This window comes from Haliotis rufescens, unplaced genomic scaffold (assembly GCF_023055435.1).
Source record: "Haliotis rufescens isolate VD_foot unplaced genomic scaffold, xgHalRufe1.0.p SCAF_12, whole genome shotgun sequence".
Classification (NCBI taxonomy): domain Eukaryota; kingdom Metazoa; phylum Mollusca; class Gastropoda; order Lepetellida; family Haliotidae; genus Haliotis; species Haliotis rufescens.
This window is the reverse complement of record NW_025963802.1, coordinates 23117350-23139944: the sequence shown is the minus strand read 5'-3', so window position 1 is coordinate 23139944 and position 22595 is coordinate 23117350. Positions and strand designations below refer to the sequence as shown.

General features: G+C 39.4%; 1 protein-coding gene across 1 annotated transcript; it reads left to right on the top strand.

The window, feature by feature from the left end:
• The first annotated feature begins 855 nt into the window (after positions 1-855).
• LOC124111691 (homeobox protein Nkx-3.2-like) lies at positions 856-14275 on the top strand. The gene is made up of 2 exons (XM_046471448.2): positions 856-1411; positions 12581-14275. The coding sequence occupies exons 1-2, from the start codon at positions 1051-1053 to the stop codon at positions 12970-12972; spliced, it is 753 nt and encodes a 250-aa protein (XP_046327404.1). The 5' UTR covers positions 856-1050; the 3' UTR covers positions 12973-14275.
• The last annotated feature ends 8320 nt before the right edge of the window (positions 14276-22595 follow it).

Below are 22595 nucleotides of genomic sequence, written 5' to 3'. Positions count from 1 at the left end.
ACTCATAAAACAGTTCCGTCCCTCGTAAATAGATCCCCTTGTCTAAAATATGTAATGAATCTCTGCTCACAAATATCCTCGAAAATACATAGACGTGAATGATGTATATCTAGGTTGGGCAACGTTCAGTTTTCCTCGAATACCACATATTATATAGGCTGTCCACGTTTAAGCTCAGATGAAATCGAGATCTTATTAAGTGGAGCATGATCCAATAGAACTTCGTCTGAGGTTATATGTGCATATTCGATATAATTATGAATAGATTAGACAGATTGATAAGTATGTCAAATACGACCACCCGAATATGATCTTTTGACTTGGGCATCTAGACTGTATGCTCTCTTAACATTTCTGTGGACAACGCTTATTACCAATTACATGGTGTGTTGAATGTTAGCTGCGTTTTATAACCCACTTCTTAAATCTGATGACTTAACCATACTTTCCCTGGGTAGTGTGATTGTTAAAAAAATGCCTGACTATTTTGTTATCATATTAAAGATCTTCATTTGTTTGTCTTTAACTCTCTATTTATCGAGCAATTTTGCGTCGATACTCGATAGTTTTTCAAGTACAAGTTAGTCAATAAATAGTTACGTGCTGGAAAAGATACCGACTCCCCTTGGCGACTCACCACACATTCATAAACAGGCCCACGAGTTATTTTGTTGGTCCGTTTTAGCTATCACTCCGCAGCAATGTCATTCGAGCGCACAGCGGAGCATCTGTGAATCCCATTGCAGCTCGTGTTTGATAGGCTGTCAATCAAACCCAGAACGAGGCGGGCCACGGGTTTGGGCCGCGCGTGCGTCGAATGTCACGCCTCTTCAGTCGCAAATGAGGCAGACGATATTTAACTTCAATGGACATCTTTTAAGACGCGTGTAATGCCAATTTGGCGACGGGGCTAAATGAAAACTGCGAACTGATTAATATCGAGGTGAAAACCTTTGAGTGAAGGTCTCAGGTAACCAGTGCTGTTTTTGCCTGATCGTCTGCGTGTGTAGCGTCCAGGTCTGCTGCTTGTTTGTATCGTCTGCCGACCAAATGGACGGGCGAAGCCAGACGACAATTCTCACATCCTTTTCCATTGACAATATCCTTGATCGCAGGGAGAAGGAAAATGAACAAATTTCGAAAGAGTCAAATGTGACTGATATTCATGGACTCGATTTGCGAGTGGGCGCTGCGCTGTCGGGATGTGAGGGACGGCTGTCGTCGCCAGATAGGGGTAGGGAGGAGGGCGACTTCTCCGACGGCGATTCCAGTGTCCTGACTGACCCATCAAGCCCAGCAACATACTGTGACAGCAACAAGGACCTTGACTTGTCCGTGGTCAGCGACTCAGACGGCGATAACGACGACGATGACATGGCAGTCGACGGGAACGTTGACAACTCCTTAACAGGTACGTACTTATCTTTACTGATAATCTCAGCTCTGTTTGGAATTTGGATAAATATTGAGAAGATTTTTTTCTCTCTCATCTTTGTCCTTTTAATTATCTGTGTAAGTCTATCAGAATTATGTCAAAAAAACTTTTTTATTTTATCCAAACAACATAGATCATGATTGCGAGCATGACTATATGGACCCTGCATACACATGTCAATAACTACGTATCCAATGTTGTATAATTAATGTTATAGGCCTATTAGGTAGCTGATAGTTACAATATCATGTATGAATGTTTTTGTTAAAATTTGTATGACCGTTGTGACTGTCAAAACATACATACCTCTACATTGAATCTACATGAAAATACGGCATATATCAATCATTAAAAAAACGTTCTACCTCTAAGGCTAAATAGCATGTTAGCATATACACTTAACTTCGACGATGTTATGTGTGACTGTTTTCTTCAGTTTCCCACAGCAAACTTTCATTATATTGAACACGGCCGACACTTACAAGATCAGTGATGAGTTGTTATTGTAACATCGTTGGGGTATGTTGTACAAAGGTACACGCTTGAGTGACATATTGTAACTGTATAGGGCGTGTATTATTTGTTCCTGTGGAATCGGTTTGACTGTACGTTTGATATGGGTGTTCAAAGTTTAGACAGTTGCACTACACATGTTAAATACATTGAGAAAACCCACTGATGGGATTTGTAGTCAGTATGTTTAAATTATCATATGGAATGCATGGTCGAAAGAAAACCAAAAGAAATCGGTTACAGTACGTATCATTTTCTTGAGAGAATCAGACTGGAATACCATTTGCTATATTTCTTTTAGATTAAAATAAAACAGAGCAAGCACAACACAATACATGTTTTTGGACCGTTAAGTCATATGGTCGTAGGTTTGTATTATGAATAAAAAAAACCCTTTAACATGTGTTTAAGATAAAAAGCGAGTTCTTGAAAACGTTATGTCTTACATATTCAATATGGTCTTGGGTTTTGAATTTTTTACAGATTATTAAAAGTATTTCAAATATGACTCATCATCTTCATGTAATTGTTTATGCTCTGAGATATATTTTAATGAACTTGGTTGCTTTGTTGTTTAACGCCGCACTCAACAATATTCCAGCTATATGACGGCGGTCTGTAAATAATCGAGTCTGGACAAGACAATCCAGTGATTGATATCATGAGCATCGATCCAAGCAATTGGGATCGATGACATGCATCAACCAAGTCAGCGAGCCTGACCACCCGATCCCGTTAGTCGCCTTTTACGACAAGCATAGTCACCTTTTACAGCAAGCATGGGTTGCTGAAGACCTATTCTACCCCGGAATCTTCACGGGTCTATTTTAATGAACACTAACTTACAGTGATGTAAAACGTTGCATTGTTAGCCACTCAAATAATTTATGAATGTGATAAAATATTCAAAAAGGTCTTTTCAGGAAACATATTAAATCCTCGGAACCGATCTTTAAGAGCCATACGCATATCCATTGTTTGTTTTTTTAGTTTTATTAGTATAATTATCAGATAATCAGGTCTGCACGGTAGTCCTAATCGCGTCTTCGAAAGAAAACACGTGTCAATTTAAGTAAAATCCTCAGCTCATACGCTCTGGCAAAATGTAAAGATTGCATGACTATGTCAGATGAATTCTAAACCACAAATATAAGGACAAAATCTACTGAGAAACCTGTTGTTCATCATCCTTATAGTAGTAGGCAGTGATATCTATCTATCTTGGTGTGCTTTGAATAATATCTTGTATTCTCTGTCCGTTGCGTAAGGCAATGACCGATGTGGACTGACCTGCTCTAGGATACTGCAACTTGCATACCTAGTACAGAGGAATTATACATTTCAAGTTCGTTCTAAACCTACCACGGAGAGTCTCGAAGCACAAGAATGGGGTCTGTTAAATATTTCGTTGACATTTTTCGTGTAGTGGAAATGTGTATCTCCCTAAATACGTCTCATACATCCCTATTCGCCCCGGGAACTGCGTCGGAAATTATTATCCGTGCAACCTGTATATAAAACAATTGTACCAGTACGCAACCGAGTTTTATTTGGGTATCTTTATAACTGTGTCAAGTATACACTTATAGATTTAAGCTCGTTCTTGTCTTGTCGAGATATTAAAAACTAACCCAATACATATTTTTCAACTAACACAATTAAGGTTTTGCAGTACGTATTGTTATATGTGCATATTGCTCTCATGTTATGAATGTGTCAATAAATCCATGTTAGATATCACTTAATTAACAACTGTATTTTGGAACTAGCAGATTGGAATCGACAAGGAAGATTTACACGGGATTATGCTGCATTCTCCCTAATCCCCGTTTAATGGTAGATCTAACGTTTGGCTCGTCCACTGTCGATTTTAATGTCTTCCTCCCACCGCTTTATTGAATGGTGAGGGTTGATCAATACACCTCACAAACGACAGGGCGACGTAGTAAATACATGTAATCAAACTACACTTTTTAAAAGTGGATCATTTATTACAAAATAACGACCATGTAGGCAGTAATGACAACTTGGGCTTTAAAACCTTGTTACTAAACAAGTTGCTCTTGAACAGAGGACAGACGTGTGTTATACTTTTTCCCTCAACTTATTCAAGGTAGATGGTTGTAAGATGCGCGGCGGAAGTCAGTGTCCTTTTTTCTGGTGGAGGGAAAGAGAGGAAGGGTCGCATGCATTCTTTAAGATTCCAGATAACAGGCACACAGAATCATATATATGTAATGATTACGATTGGTTTTTCTTTATTCGATTTCTCATTTTGAAATAAATTGTTTATTAAACAAATAATATATAAATATTTCGACAATAATGTACATTTTAAGCGTCCTAAACCTATTGTTTCTACATCAAACAGTATTGATCGGAGGCATTTACAGATGAAAGGCAGTTATCCGAGTTAAACTCGGAATTAGATTACCAGCTGTTCGTGACATACACACAGTGAAATCAACATCACGTGTTACAAAAAATCACGGCGCTTCAAAGATGTCGCTTTAAGTGTCACTTGTGATATCGATGTTTATATCGAAATTTCACTTGCCCCGACTGATCAATACAAAACACATAACGGGTGCGAACATTGACAACAGTTCGGATGTTGTAGGGTGATGCTGTGCATCGTTGTAAACTCAGTTATGATATACATTGATAATAATAATAATATAATACATAGTGATTATCTGCTGGTATATTCTGTACAACAACTGCAATATCAACCAAGGGGGGATGCATGCCAATGGCATATCATAACAATTATGATTTTTCAATGACAATGAGAATCGTTAGAAGAATAAGAATGACAAAGCAATTACACCACACAGGTTAATGTGTCGCGAAGTTGTCCCCCTTTACTTAAATGCATTCACAAGCCAAGGTAAGGTTTAAGGATAACAAATAGACATTTTATACGGACATTGCGGCACCATGCATCCCCTTACTTCTGACATAAATATTGCCTAGAATCAAGAAATTAATTTCTAGAATACTTTCCGCATCCGACGACTATCCAAAAGAAACACAGAGAAGTATAGTATTTGATCACATGAGATTAACTTCAAAGTGCATTATGATCGTCCAGCTAGTCGCCTCACGCCCTATCACCACTTCCTGTCTCTAGCCTCCGTCTGACTGACCACATGTGATTGAGGGTCATAACTTGACCACATGGCGATGTCCACGCTGTCACAATCACACCAGTGTCCGCCGACAACGCGTCATCGTTTGACATGTCCCAGTAACGACATCAGACCCTATCAACGCAGCACGACTCCGTCATTGGGAAACAGTCAAGTAGAGTTAGACCAGGGATCGAGCGTTCTCTGTTAACAGGCATTTAAAAAATAATTGTTTTTCGAGTCTATTTTATGAGAATTTATCTTATTTATCCTAGATCAAAGACACGATTGTGCAACTGTTTTCATCTTGAATGGATAAGTTTTTGTCGTAGCTAGTCACAGTGTTTAAGAAGACTTAAAAGCTACCGTATGCTTTGCAACCAACCGAGGTGTATGTGTGTTTATCTATTAGAGAGGCCCCTGTAAATACATATAAATATTACTTTCAAAATCCAAAACGTATGAAGTAAATTATGTAAAACACTTGCAACAAAACATAAGCACTTGATCTTTTTCTATTAATACTAAATGCTGAAAATAGAGATACAGGGAGACATTTCCTCTCTGTCAAATAGACCAAAGAATGGATGTAGCTCAATTACAGACATTCAATAAATGAGTCAAATGGACCGATAAACACCTATAGACAAGATTCCTACCAATAAAACAATCATAACAATCTCTTACAATCAGAGTGGTATTCCAAGCGAGACGGCAAAATGTTCTGTGAGGCACGTTCTTCCTTTAAATTTCACACCCCGTGTAAACGATATTGTCGTTATCTGCCCAGGCCGAACGATAATCTCCACTTCTGTAGTACTGTTATACTGGGGCCATATTTCGGATGTCTAGAACATTTAGACTGAACAAATTGCAAGTCAAACGTAAAGACCGAAATGAAGTACAAGTAATCGCCTTTGATTACACTCGTGTTAACAGCTTTCGGCAGGGAGCACAATGCACGTACATGTAGTGTTTGTGCAAGACTTGGACCAGCAGGCGGAACGAGGCCTCTTTCAGTGATCTGAGGAACATTACGAATGTTTATAGATTTCCGCAAAACAATAAATACCGACTGCTTTCCCCTCGCATCTGGTTTAGTGGATGCACGTTCACTTTACACGCTCGTCATCAAGTTCTCACGGAGTTTCTTCTTCATTTTTTTACCTGGACGTTTTCAGATGTCTCAGGTTTTGGTTTCGTAAATAGCTCGCATTCCGAGAACAAAGTACAACCAAAGTAAATTGGTTTTAAGTTGACACAATATTTCCGATTTGTCTTCAAATGAGAGTTCATATCAAACGTCTTTTAACAGTTTAGCCTCGATGTTTGATATTCGTTTACATGATATGTAGAGGCACGACGTATACTGTGACATGCACAGGAAATATTTCGTCATCTGTGATTTTGGAATGTTAGCTATTTGCCCAACAGAGGACGAATAATGATTGTTTTCCTAAGGTATTGTGTACCCATGATGAGAATGTTGGCAGGTATCTTTTCAATGTGGGAAACCCGAGGACGACTACAGAGCAACCGCAAATCTGAAAAGGTTATTTCAACCTAAAGAAAATAATTAACACAATTCATGAAAAATCTATCAAGTTTGCCCACGGCGGAGTTGCTAAATTATTATCTACTAAATTGAATGACATAGATTTTGGACCCTAATTAAAGCGGTTCAGTCGGATCATGAGATATTTTCTAAATGGTAAACAAAAAAACTTTTAAAGAGTTGCGACAAATTTCTGTTTTTGTATTACAGTGATGGCATATGCATGTATAATTACACAGCAACTAAACATGTACATCAAATATTTAAATCTGTGAAAAAATGAGAAAGGGGTTTATATAGACCTAGTGTGAGTTGGTTTTCTGTGATGAATATTCACTACATACCTATACATGTATATTTAGAATGTTGTCCGAAAGAAATGGAAACCAACACCAATTATTTTAATAAAAAGCACACATTCTATAGTTATGGTGCATGTGATAATACTTTATACGATAAAGACTAGACATAGCACTTGTAAGTCTTGTTAATCAAGTAGGTATGATAAAAGATAGCACTTAAAGATAAAAGAGCATTTTACTTATCATTATAAGAATTTACACAAGGTTTAGCTTATAAAAAATAACAAGCTTATTCAAATGTACAAATTTCTATATTGCCACAAAAAACATGAAGACAGGTTCAGATTCCTTTGATAAACTCTGATATTCTGTCAATTGCAGCGACATACAGCTGTTTCATAAGGAAACTAATTACCACAGAAAGTAATTTTCAGCTAAATTTGGTGGTTTGTTTTAGCACTTAAAATCACTGTTCTCTCAATTCGTACACTTATTACTGAAAACCAGTCACGCTTGAGCGTCTATACAAAATTAATTGCCCGTGTTAACAAGATAACTCCGATACAAACAGTTAAATTGGAATCGATACTGCGGCGATTATAGAATTGAGCAGACAGCTTCGCACAGCGTGAGCGCGACAGTGTGTGACAGATGGACCACATAAAATGTATATGGTGTCAGTGAACAAGGCGGTTTCCCTTGCACTTCTAACACAACCGGGTCATTGTTGGCCTTGTTCTATACAGCAGCGTTGGAGTTAGTCATATATTAGTTCGATCTGTCCTATTAATTCAAACAAAAAAAGGAATACACACCCACAAATTGCGAACCCGTAAACAAAACACCAACACATTTTGTGCCTCGACTGCAGATAATTTATACTCATTTATTCTTTATAAACTAAAGATAAAATGAGGTTGTTCATCTGAACATGTGGAGAATCAGTTTTGAAGAATACGTTTTTAATCAATACATACGTCGACGAAATTGAATATATGTGCCGAGCTGCTTTCAGTGAACCAACCACTGACTAAAGCTGCAAATAATTTCCAAGAAAATACTCCATGTGTACACATTATACAAGATGGTGCACTACACTGTGTTGTTTAATTTACTTCATCTGCAATATACCTAGATCGTACAATAACTTTATTTGACTTTCCCAGTATGAAGTTTATACTAAGTCTTTCGACAGTGTAACGTTAATTCATGCTTGTAAACAACTGACATTTATGAACAGAGTATTTCAACTTATATATTGTATTGTTAATTGGGATGAAATAATTGAACAGAAAACCTCTTAACAGTATCGTCTGTAGAAAATGAAATCACACACTGATTCATATTATCCATCATTCTACACTATCCATCATCATATAGATTCTGTTGTATGAACCGTAATGCTTCATAACTATAGTATATCATAATGTATGTGTACTTTTATAACAATATTTTGACATTAAACATTACCTCTAATTGTGGTGGTGCAGGCTCTTTTCGGTGATAAAATAATATATACATACTCGTTTGGTCCTAATTCACATGGTAACTCAAACCCAACTGAAAGTACAGTCGAACATCGAACCTACCTGGACCGTGTTGTAACTTCGAGATATCTGGCCATCCGAGATGACGCGACATGACGGGACCCGACAATAATTAAGGCATTTTTTTACGCAAGGCTTCCGAATAAAGATATGCATCATAATGCTAAAGTACTTTGTTTTCTATAATGCAATATGTATAGATTACTAACCGTGAATTATCCCTTTAAATAACATAACTTTTATATTCTGTATCCAGCTTTGTTAAGAGAATTTGAAAGTGCACAGGCATAAATAGTACAGTTTTCAAAATGACATAACAAACCAGAGAAGGGGAGAATCCGGCTGGCTATGAGAAACGATGTATTAAAACAAACAAAACCTTTCGTTCTATCTGTGTACGATTGTACTGTTCTTAATATGCTAATATTTGCATTCCTTCTGAGATCAGCGTTACAATCAAGTTTGTAGTAATTAGAACACTGTTAATACATTTAAATAAAAGTCATTTAACAAAACACTATGTCTTCGATATTCACATATATATCATGGAGATGAAAAATGAAAAAGAAACTTTTCTAGGGTTCCCACAATCGCCACTGGGGCCATTCTTTACCCCTACACATAACAAGTTATAATTCAACATGTACTCTGAATGTCTCCAAATTTTAGTGTGAATACGTTTGTATTTTCTATTTCAATGAGAATAATAAGAAGGCGATATAGGGTTGCGAGTGCGAAGACTAGCCTTAAACTTAAGAATTGGCTGCATTCCGAAGCATTCCGAAGCTGAATGCGAGAATGGAAATATGATATTGAAAGACATTGCATCCGTGAGAAAGGTTTGTTAATTATCCCAAAGTTTCTGAATCTGTTTTTAACATTTTTAATAACCGCGCTAAAGTTAACATTTGAAACCTCCCGCTTCAGTTTTAGAGCGATTAATTATATAAGTTACCTCGGCCCACATTGAAAACACACTACGCTTATCTCATGACAAAATCAAACCCAAACTTTTTGGAGTTAGCAAAGATATTAAATGAATCCACATAAATGAAGTACAACGCTTTGAGGGGATTGTCGATATGAATAAGGGAAATACCGATAATTAGCTATATGACATTGTTTCTTCACATCATCACACTTTACTCGCATATTGTAAGACAGCTTACTTCGTCAGCAAGCCTGAAGTGGACTCACCAAAGGAAATTAATCAAGCTTACTTCGGCTCTACAACACACGTACTATCAAACTGCTTTTTGTTTTATCATTTAGATTAATCCAGATAAAATTATATAGCTGTGCGTTCGGATCCAAGATCATTTTAAAGCGGTATAACATGCAGGTAACTATTCTCTACGAGAACGGTAATGTATGTACATGTATTTCACTGGCAGTATCCACAATCCAAATTTGACTTTTCTTTGACGAATCAGTTTGTTGTTAATACTGTCGGCCTTGTGATAAAGTGTGCCTAATATTTCATCATTAAAACAAACTTCTTTTAAACCAAGCAAGATGACATACAATCAGCATTGTCACAGACTGTGACTGAGGGATCCCTGTTTCACTCTTACGACAAGCACGATATGCTTAGTTTGCCGTGGTATCCCGCGGACAGTTTCTCATTGAGACATACCACGTTCACTTCCATTTACATCAACAGGTGTTCATTTGGATATGAGGTATAAATCATAGTTAGACACATTATGACTTCAATTATTACTATATTCTGTCGAGTATTAATCCAATTCAAAATATAGATGTGGTTACAATAGTCTTTCTGTTGATTTTTTATGAAGGATATCCCCGGTGTAATTCGAGTGATTGCCCATGTAGACGTTTCTCAAGCGGCGAACGTATACGAAAGAGAGACATTGTTTGTATTTGTCTCACCCATATGTACATACAAATATAAAACCATCTATAATTAAAAAAACATATCATGTACAATGACCGCCCTAAAAGTTCTATGTGAGAAACGTATCCACGTACAAACACAAACAAATGAAACATAATCACACCCGGTTGTACTTGATTAATTATAAGAACATTCTGGGAAAAAGATGTTGATGACTACATAAGTTTAATCAGCTCACATACACATCTGTAAACATTCTTTTCAAGAATATTATCGAAACAATCGCGAATGCTTCCAGAGCTCCCGATCAACAAATATGTTTTGTAGTCAAATGTTTTGCCTTTTCCAGTTTAGTATACTCTCTTAAGTATACATTACGTTGATATTTGGGAACGTTCTGTCGGTAAACTATCCACTAACACCAAATAGAGCTCCGTAAAAAACATGTCTAACTCGCCACATCTGTGCTGATCAATTTCCTATCTGACATACATCACATGGCGAAACACACGTCGTTATTTATAAGGACGGCAGATGTCTCGCTTTCAGGTTTATCTCCACAATTATCAAATTCAACTGATCAAGATTTGAATTATCTGACTGTTTCTTCTGTGTCTTTGTTTATAGGGACAGTTTATACATGTGCTTTGTCTGCAGCAAGAGTACACACAGCAGAGGGTGGATTTGTTACAACATTGTCATTGTGCTGCTATGCATGGTTTTATTACAAACATGTAACTCCCATTACTGTCGAGAGATTGCACACAGAAATATACTTTTTAAAGTTTAAATCATGCATATTATGTATAAATTGTAGTCGGTGTACACACGGGTGCACATATTCGCCATTCCCGAAGATCAAGATTACGATCAATACTTTTGTATTATTGTTTGTACTGAGAAATGCAGATCAGTCGTCCGAAGAACACACTACTAGGTTAATAGTTGGATAGCCAGATCGATGAGATACATGAATGCGGTTTGATTACAACCTCGATTGAGTCAGAAAAATGTATTTTACTCTGTAATTGTATCATTGTGACTAAACATATGTATATTCGCAACGTTTATATAGTAATCCCCCATCATTTTTTAAATGTCTGTGCTTAAACAGATTACACAATTACAGAGCTTGTTCTCGGGGAAGAGAGATTCACAGAAAACACTCATTCAAATAAACCTGTGCATATTGTTACACTGTTATTGTCTTGTAAATCATTTTGTATTTATTGCTGTTTGACTGATTCGGAAAACAAACAAAAAAACGATCAAAGTTTCTTTCAAGGTAATAATCTACGTTGTCTTTCACTCGAAAGAATAAAAACACCACATGGGAGAATATTCGGAAAACACAACCCAAAGCTCGCCACGATTGTTAGTGTGAAATATGTGCTTGTCCATGGATATTTGGACGTAACCAACACGATGCTACTAGAAGACGTTTTCATTATTACAATGCACTTGGATTTGAATAATTCCTTCGTTACACTTGATTCTAACTCTGCTGTGTACACTTTAGATACTAGTGGAGACCTAGCCAGAGACCCGAGGGCAAATAGGCCATGTGATAACCCTAAGAACTATCACTTCTCAGTTTACTATGGGAGCCACTCACACCTTTGGAATTAGTATTGTTTCAAACAGGATTTATAAAACTGTTATAATCTGTTTTTTTTGGCCTGACTTTGATACAACAATCTCTATTATCACAATGATCGCTTGAAGTGGTTTGCTGAAGCACTTATAACGTTAGATAGTAGCTGTCACTTCTCGAGTGTCCCCCACTTACTGTGTTTAGCGACTTTCAGCTTGATCTCGCATGATCTCACGCGAGTTCGCGCTGTCGAAGTGATAACTATCCGTCAGTCAAAACCGACATTTTCCGTTTTAGTGCGGTCGTTAAAAAAGTTGGTATTCGGGCGCTCTGCTGTGAAACGTGCGGTCGTTTACAGATTCAAACATGTAGCGTCATTTAAAAATAGCTGTCTGGAAAAGATTTATCTCCAAGCAGTTAAAATTAAAACACCTCTTTATGCGCCTAGGGGATAAGTATTTAATTTAATGAAATCTAATGACCGTTCAAGAAGTGATTTAGATTACGTGGCCTGGATAGTGCTGGTCGTAGCGACTGCTGAATGCTGCAGTCAAGAGACATTCAAAACGAGAAAAATGAAAAGTTTGTTTCTGAGAATATAATTATAATGTATTCCCTTTGTATCATATATTATTTTTATTTTAGATAAAGGACTGGGTGACGGAAAGGAAAAGTCAGATCATAATAAGCCGCGAAAGAAAAGATCCCGGGCCTCGTTTTCACATGGACAAGTTTACGAACTCGAAAGACGATTCCGTCATCAGAGATATTTGTCCGGCCCGGAAAGAGCTGATCTTGCGCAGGCACTAAAACTGACTGAGACTCAAGTGAAAATCTGGTTCCAAAACAGAAGATACAAAACAAAGAGGAGACAACTTCAACAGGAGCAAGCATTTGCTGCCAATGCTAAAAAGGCAGCAGTGACTCTATTAGTTAAGGATGGGAAACGGTTATATAACCCGGAAGACTTTGTGAGACCAATTCTGTATCCTTCCATACCGATTCCAGGTTTGAACTGTTACTACTGCATTCACTGACATCTTACGTAAATGTTAGACTTCCATTTCAAGATTACACAATAGCCGGAAACCTCATGCTCCATCACCTCGACCTGGGACAGTGACACTGCAGATATATCTCGGCCGGTGACAATATAAGGCTATGTTTAAACAATAACTTGAATCGGAACTTGATACTACATTTTACACTGCACAGACTTTTGAGATTGGAGGACGTCAATGATGTATCATATATCTATTTGTATTATGTTCTTATACTATTAATATTAAGTATGTTGGGTACTTATACCTCTGACTTCTGTACTTGAAAGACTTCATAGCCTGCTACACAATCTTGGTAATTTATGAATGTCATAATAGAGCTCATCCATGTGTCATACGTGTATTGATTGGCCAGTACTTACAGAAACCAAAGTATTACACTTTTTATTACATGAAGTACTACACACCTTTTATTCAATAAAATCCACAGCATGTGTATTAGAAGAAAAGATAGTTTAGTAAGATGAAAGATATCAAGGCGTGAAGCTTAATAAAAGTACTATGCTTTTAAACAAAATGATACGCTATTTTGGTAACCTATGGCTATTGTATTTCATATATTTATGCTACTGTTCTATTCTTAGTGCTGGCCAATGGAATTGTAGATAGTTATTTTTGTACATAATATGTCCATTTGCCGATATATATTTATATGTTGTGCCCCGACTCGTCACTCTAGTCATAATAATGTATATGAGGGTTAACAATTGGCATGTATTAAAGTTTCCTTACAAGTGTGAATTGCTCATCACACATTTAGCTATCATAAGTGCTAATGGATTTCTCAGACGTTTAACGAAACCACAATACACAGAACTGAAATGCCTTGAAAATAGAATATTCGAAATTCTCGTTGAATAACTCATCTGGTGTCAACGTGCTGTGATACATTTCATTCAATTAGCCCCTGTCATTTGTACAAAACAGCACCTGTTCTAAGGCGTGTGCGTCTTTTTTTAGTCATTATACACATATGTATAAGTATGGAAGATGCTTCAATAAAATTCCAATCTTTGTAATTCTACCACATATAGAGATAATAGTCTCCAGTTTCTCTGTAGAACACTAACTCAGTTATCCGCTCTTGTCGTTTTTGTTCAGTCATTTCCACTCACGTGTAAACATTGTTCACGTCACAATGTGAGAAACCGTGCCTCTTCCATGTTGTGTTTGTCACATCCGAGATAAACACTGTTGACGTCATTTGTTATTGTGCCTTATCCTCTTGTTTCTGTATATGAAGATTATTTATCAGAAATAAATGGACTGGGAACATGTATTTATCGCTTTCAATGCATATTGTTCATTACGAAATAGTAATTGTCCACGAATACAGTATGCTGATCAACCCCGAATAGCAAGTATTTCTACTGGATTTATCAGTGTTTTTCTTGTAGGCTGGTCATATATTGCGATAATGATAGTATGTGCTTGAGCATAAGGAAATTAATTCACCTTAATATTTGGACCAACGGATACTTTCTCTTCTTATTAGTTTAATAACTAAACTCTTAATGTCACGGTTAATGTTATGAAGTGACCATGTGCTGCGTCTCTATTCTCACGAGTGTTGCATGAAGACGCGACCTACCTTGTATCAGATGTTTCTCGTCGCTCAAACAACACGGGCTGTAACATCATGCTAGGGTATTGATGTCTAAAGTAGCTTCTAATTGCTCGGTGCAAAGATTTTGAGAATACCCCTCCAGGCGAGGGTAAATAATACAGAATAAATCCTGGTGCCTCGCCAGCCCAACATAAACAGTTTGGTACTGCAGGGGGAGACACTCACTCCGCTTTCTTTTCATCATTATGTCGCCCTGGGCTGAGAAAACTGCAGATCGAGGAAATCAAATTTCGGCAGCGTCATAGACCACCGGCTAAACTGTTTCCGTTTGCGGAGTGATGTTGGTAGCATTACATGTTGCAGGTGTACGAATGGTGTACATTTGAATGTATCTGACAGTTGACGAGCCCAGTACTTACTTCATGTTCTTTTTTGAATTGTGAATCCTATCAGATCCAAAGCAACCATGCTACAGCTATTACGCGTATAACAAACATACAAGTTCAGTTTCAGATGTGTTTATTCTTAATACTAAGAAGCCATAGGTGGTAAGGTGAGGTGAAATGGGGTTTAAAGTCGCGTACAATATCAGAAGCTTATACATGTATAGCGACGCGCATGTACGTGTGTGTGTGGTGTTTTGTACTAGTCTGGATTAATGCCGATTTTATAGTGCTAGCCCACTGAGATACCATGCGGCAGTTTAACATGAATACCTAACTCAGACACAGTATACTGACTCCGACTGACTTCGACCAGTCATTGTTTTAGTCCGTTAATTCCGAGCGCCAGGCAGGGTAACAACAACTATATCATCGTTTAACGTCTTTTCGTTTGACGCGGTCGTGGATAGAACCCCCGACCTTCGCTCCCCGGGCGGAAGCTCTACCACAAGACCACTAAGGCGGCCGAGAGGCCATAGGCCTGTAGTATATATTATGTAACAGTAATGGTGTATATGCAATTAAAGGGTAACACATTTTGAACTTCTTAGTTTCATCACGGACTTGTATAAGGTGATATAGGTCCGTGGTTTCATAGCATGCAATATGTACATTTATTTCGTTACGACTTTGTCAATTGACATTAACGAAACAAGTTTCGGTAAACTAGGATAAAGGATATAATATTTATCAGTCTGACATCAGCATAAAACGGACATATTAATGAGAAATGGTATTCATTGCTATAGTGTTTAAATCACAAAGCTGACAAAATATGTGTTCTTAACATTTAAAAGACGATAATAATTGGAAAAAAAGTAAGATGAAAGAAAGTATTGATTTAATGACAGGATCAAGACATATTGTGAATGTAGAAAGGAAACACTAGTTTAACACAATGGAACTCCCCAAGCACGCACCAATCTCTATTTGATATCATTGTTTGCTTCTTTTTAACACATTCAATTCAAAATATGTAGGCTATGTTTTTGATTGACTTGGTTTATCTTCAGTGGCACGAATGAATCCTGAAGTATTCGAGTCATTTCGACTTCAACATAAGCTTTGAATCCACCTTGACCGGGGCAAATACGTTTGATAATTTGAATAAATAAATTCACCTCATTGAATCATATTCATGAACGAAAGTGAAAAAGTTTAATACGTGTCAGTAATATTAGCATTCGTTTTTAATTTCATCGATTGAAAACAAAATATTGATGAGACAGCTTGGATTACAGTCTGTTATCCTGCACTTGACAACACAAGTGAATGTTGGCAAGTGTGAGTGGAATGTGGACAAGTCGATGACAAGTTCCCTGCATTGTCCGAGATTGTCCCCACATCCTGCACAATAAACTCTCAGTTTGCCCATAAACTTCCACTTTACCATGTTTACATACAATACACACTCTACACGCTCGATGGGGGTCCACAGGGGCACTTCTAATGCCATGTCTTTTTAAAACCTTTATGTCAGAACCGGCTGTTACAACAATATTTTCATTACCTACCTATAGTACATTAACATGTCTTCACATTATGATTGTGAGGCTAATATTGTTAGACGGATCTGTTTTCATTTTTGCACACATCTAATCAGGAGTAGAATATATCAGGTGATGTGATGTGCGTCGTAAAATGTTTAGTTTCGGAAATAGTTCCCTTTACTTATGCTTGACAATTGTTATAGAGTACATCTGTTTACAGAAATAAGAAATACAAAGTTTGAAAATGATTGTACTTGACACAGGTGAGACGCCACACACCAAGTCTGATGTTTTAAAATTTCACATGTTTAATATTCAAAGTAATTGAGTAAGGATTACCGCACTTTCAGCATTATCTTCATGTGGACAATCGAGCTCGGACCTATGGCTGACGAGCGAACGCTCTCACCACTTGGGTCACACCGCTGCCCCTATTCTTAATGCAACTCAGGTGATCAATGTTACGTAAATCTAAGAATCCGGCAAAGCGGCTAATATCGATGGAAATATACCGTCCGGAATAACAATGATTGTTCATACACTGTTTGTAGTATCGCCTCCTTCACTATTGTATGTCGAAAGAAAAAAATCCATGTAATTGAAATGTTTAGTTCATGAAAACATCTTCAGTCAAATATTAACATGTCTTCAAATGTTCACGAAAGAGATATTTGTAGGGTAAAAGGATACCAAAAGATCCATGTAATACAATTGCACATTACTTTTCCTTCCACCCTCGCCTGTGGGGCCTCAAACATGGTCTCGGAATTGGGATTTGACAGCTGACGCGTTCTGATCATTGTTCGGTAATTCTGAAAGTCTGGTGCTTGTTCCAGCTACTTGTTGGCATTCCCATGTCAAAACTGGATCCTAATTCAATACTGAGACGCTCTCTTAGCAGGAGAATTGTAGTGTGATAGGGAGGGGTTGCGGGGGCCGTTGAGAGGCGCATGTGGCCACCGCCAGGCAATACCTGGGGTCGTCCTACCGGAGAGTCCTGGCCCCTTGTTGGGGAATAGATGGGCAATATATCTATATACGCCATTGTCGTTTTGCTAACCCGAGTGTAGATATATAGAACCTTTGAAAGCAAGAGGGGCCCCCACAGCTACAGGAGAGCTGGGGAGGGGGTGGGGGAGGCGGGGCTGCATGTCACGTGTTCTAGCGTCTTTGCCCAGGCATTGGCTCTTCAGCAGACTGACATTTAGTCCCAGAAATAAAGTGATCTTATTTAAAAATATGTATCTACAAAATATAAAAAATATATGTAACCTAAATCGAGCCTAGAACAATCCTTAATTTCAGAAGACTAGAGCTGAGGCAATCTAGATGCCAAATCGTGCTAGACTTGAGCTGGGCTCTCAAAGTTATACTCTAGGGTCTGACAGACTAACTCTTCAGCAACAGAAACCATAATGACGATGACAAGCACTGCTGTCCATGTAGTTACGTAAAAGAGCTGTAGAGCTGTAAAACACTTGCACCAGGCGATATTCCATACCACATTAGTGTCGTAACTTCCTTCACAAAAGCGGTATGGTATGAATTCATATGGCTTCGTACCTCTGTTTGTATATTGTTTTACGCCGCATGTTTCACTCTTCCAGCTATGTCACAGCTGCCTGTAAATAATCGATCCTTAGCCAGGCGAACCAGTGGTTGATAGCATGGAAAACATCCCACGTCACACAAGTTGAGATAACATACACACGATAACGTCATGTAGCCTGATCTTTAGGTCGGCCTCTGAGACAAGAATGATGTCCTTGGGAAGTACTCTTACCGGTTTATATAATATGTACACTGTAGAAAAAGACTTGATATGCTTTCTGTCATAAAGTAGGAGATATACAATCAAATGTATAAATGATCGAATTAAAAAAACCATAGGTGTATCTCCATTCTACAAAGACCACAAGAGCACTTCAAAAACATTGCTCTCTTGGCAAACGCAAAGAGTATTACTCAAGTCCAAGATTAATCACTTATGTTCTTAACTAGTTCAAAATAATGTTTACAAAATATATCGTTTTTCAAAAAGAATTTATGCAATGACCCTCCGCAGATGAATATTTCATTTCATTTCCATCATTTGCTTATTTGCACTGTTTGGACTCAACCAATTCATTTCTTTGAAGTCAACATGAACTTGCTGGCAAAACCTCATTGCCAAGGGACCCACCTTGAAATATGTTTGAATGACGTCGTTCTGAGCTGAAGACAAATCGGCACTGTATGACATGAGAGAGTCTGAGAGACAACTCATTTTGATGACGGATGATTGTGTCGCCCTGACACAGTGGTCATGTGTCTATTACTTAACTGTATGTTCCGAGACATATTTCATCATGTTGATAAGCTATCGTTCTGATATCTGATTAATGAGTTATCGGCGGCCATTGTCTTATGCATCGGTCCGCAGGCTATCGATAGAATGATGTTTTCATACACAAAGTTCTTTTTTTAAAGACATGTTAAGTTACCTGATTTTCATCTTATTTTCGCCAATCAGACTCAAGCATTTTCACTGTCATGGTAAATATCTAAATTTAGTTACAACTCCGACGATCAAACACGCTCTGCCAATTAACAGAGATTTATATTTATCAATTTATTTTTACTACAGCGTGTTGTATTGGCATAAGCTGAAAAAGAACGAGTTAAAGTTATTGCAACTTAGAAAGCCCGGTACAGAACATATTTACAATATTAAACATACGAAGCCATTCATCAGAACAGACAGAAGGAAGAACGTATTTTCTGTGAAGCGAACCTTTGACTTTTACCGTTCTAGTTTCGAGCAGAACAAAGTTTAGTGTGTGAAAGAACAGAACAGAATTACAGTTTGTGGTAAATGAACATGTCACCAACTATAGTGGAGAAGTTGACCTGCCTTTGTTCACAGAAAGCCGGACAGAATATAGCATGTTCTCACAGTTCTCACATTGGCAGCACGGGGTTTCCGTCACTCCAACCATAAACAAATGTTTTCATGTAGAATTAAAAAAAATAACTTTGATTTATTTTTAGCGACCATTTTATTATTTCGTGTTCCTATTACTTTATCAGTCAACGTTATTGATTACCCCGAAATGAGAATGCTTGGCGTGGGATGGTTGGAAAGACATATCACCTCTATTTATCCAAGGTGTTTATTATAAGAGTGAGTGAGTTTTACGCCACTTTTAGCAATGTTCCAGCAATATCACGGCGGAGGACACAAGAAATGGGCTTCACACATCGTACCTATGTCGGGAATTGAACGCGGTATTTAAGAGGTGCACAATTACACAATGTGTGTAAACGAGGTGGTTTAGCAAAGAGGTGGTTATGAAATCGTTTCTCACACAATACATTTTTATCTTCTAAGTAAACTATTTTATTGTGAGGAGGGGATCGGGAAAAGTTGTTACACGAAAAGGCGGGGGCGGGGGATGGGGGGTGGGGGTGTTGGGGGGGGGGGGGAGAGGGTGGGGTTAGGGTCGGGGGTATATATCAAATAAATTATGCAGTCAAAAGACCAATCTCAAAAGGGGAGACAGGAGACAAGACACGTGGTGACACCGGGGTCGAGAGATATGACACGTGGTGACACCAGGGCCGGAAGACAAGACACGTGGTGACACCAGGACCGGGTGATAAGACACGTGGTGACACCAGGGTCGAGAGATTTGACACGTGGTGACACCAGGGCCGGAAGACAAGATACGTGGTGACACCAGGACCGGGTGATAAGACACGTGGTGACACCAGGGTCGAGAGATTTGACACGTGGTTACACCAGGGCCGGAAGACAAGATACGTGGTGACACCAGGACCGGGTGATAAGACACGTGGTGACACCAGGGTCGAGAGATTTGACACGTGGTGACACCAGGGCCGGAAGACAAGATACGTGGTGACACCAGGACCGGCTGATAAGACACGTGGTGACACCAGGGTCGAGAGATTTGACACGTGGTGACATAAGGGATGGAAGACAAGAAACGTGGTGACACAAGGGATGGAAGACACGACACGTGATGACACCGAGACCGGGAGATAAGCAACGAGATGACATAAGGGATGGAAGACAAGACACATGGTGACACCAGGGTCGGTTGATAAGACACATGGTGACACCAGGGTCGGTTGATAAGACACGTGGTGACACCAGGGTCGGGTGATAAGACACGTGGTGACACCAGGGTCGGGTGATAAGACACGTGGTGACACCAGGGTCGGGTGATAAGACACGTGGTGACACCAGGGTCGGGTGATAAGTCACGTGGTGACACCATGGTCGGGCGATAAGATACGTGGTGACACCAGGGCCGGGTGATTAGACACGTGGTGACACCATGGTCGGGAGATAAGCCACGAGGTGACACAAGGGCCGGAAGACAAGACACGTGGTGACACCAAGGTCGGATGATAAGACACGTGATGACACTAGGGTCGGGTGATAAGACACGTGGTGGCACCAGGACAGGGTGATAAGACACGTGGTGACACCAGGGTGGGGCGATAAGACACGTGGTGACGCCAGGGTCGGGTGATAAGACACGTGGTGACACCATGGTCGGGTGATAAGACACGTGGTGACACCAGAACCGGGCGATAAGACACGTGGTGACACAAGGGTCGGGTGATAAGACACGTGGTGACACCAGGACCGGATGATAAGACACGTGGCGCCACCCAGGTCGGGCGATAAGACACGTGGTGACACCAGGGTCGGGTGATAAGACACGTGGTGACACCAGGGTCGGATGATAAGACACGTGGCGACACCAGGGTCGGGCGATAAGACACGTGGTGACACCAGGGTTGGGAGACAAGACACGTGGTGACACCAGGAACGGGAGATAAGCCACGTGGTGACACCGAGACCGGGAGATAAGCCACGAGGTGACACAAGGGCCGGTAGATAAGACACGTGTTGACACCAGGGTTGGGAGACAAGACACGTGGTGACACCGAGACCGGGAGATAAGCCACGAGGTGACATAAGGGCCGGAAGACAAGATACGTGGTGACACCAGGGTTGGGAGACAAGACACGTGGTGACACCAAGACCGGGAGACACGACACGTGATGACACCGAGACCGGGAGATAAGCCACGAGGTGCCACAAGGGCCGGAAGATAAGACACGTGGTGACACCAGGGTCGGGTGATAAGACACGTGGTGACACCAGGGCCGGGTGATAAGACACGTGGTGACACCAGGGAGGGTTAGGTGATAACACACCTGGTGACACCAGGGCCGGGTGACAAAACCTGAATATACCAGGTAGAGGGGTCGGAGTTTAAAATATTGGTTTGAAGAAATTAAATGTTTCAATAAATGTTCCAAGAGTTTTTTATTTTTCAGGTTGTTATTATGATGTTTGAGATGGCTTCGACTACCATGCAGTTTAATTGCACCTATATCGTCATTTAAACATCGATTGTTTGTTTTCTTTCTTTGTCCCGCTATACTGCTCTGGTTGGTACACAGGTTTACAGAAACTAGTAATTGACCTGTGATATCAAGTAAAATAAAGGGTAAGACAAGATGGTTATCATGCTAGTCTGGAATGGAGCCAATGGGTCTGAGACACCCGAGCCATACATTCGGAGACCCATGGAATACACTAGGACACCAATAGAATACACTCGGACAGCTATGGAATACACTCGGAGGCCCATGTTATACACTCGGACACCCATGTTATACACTCGGATACCCATGTTATACACTCGGACGCCCATGTTATACACTCGGATACCCATGTTATACATCCGGACACCCATGTTATACATCCGGACACCCATGTTATACACTCGGACACCCATGTTACACACTCGGATACCCATGCAATACACTAGTACACCCATGTTATACACTCGGACACCAATGTTACACACTCGGATACCCATGCAATACACTCGGACACCCATGTTATACACTCGGACGCCCATGTTATACACTCGGACACCCATGTTATACACTCGGACGCCCATGTTATACACTCGGACGCACATGTTATACACTCGGATACCCATGTTATACATCCGGACACCCATGTTATACACTCGGACACCTATGGAATACACTCGGACACCCATGTTATAC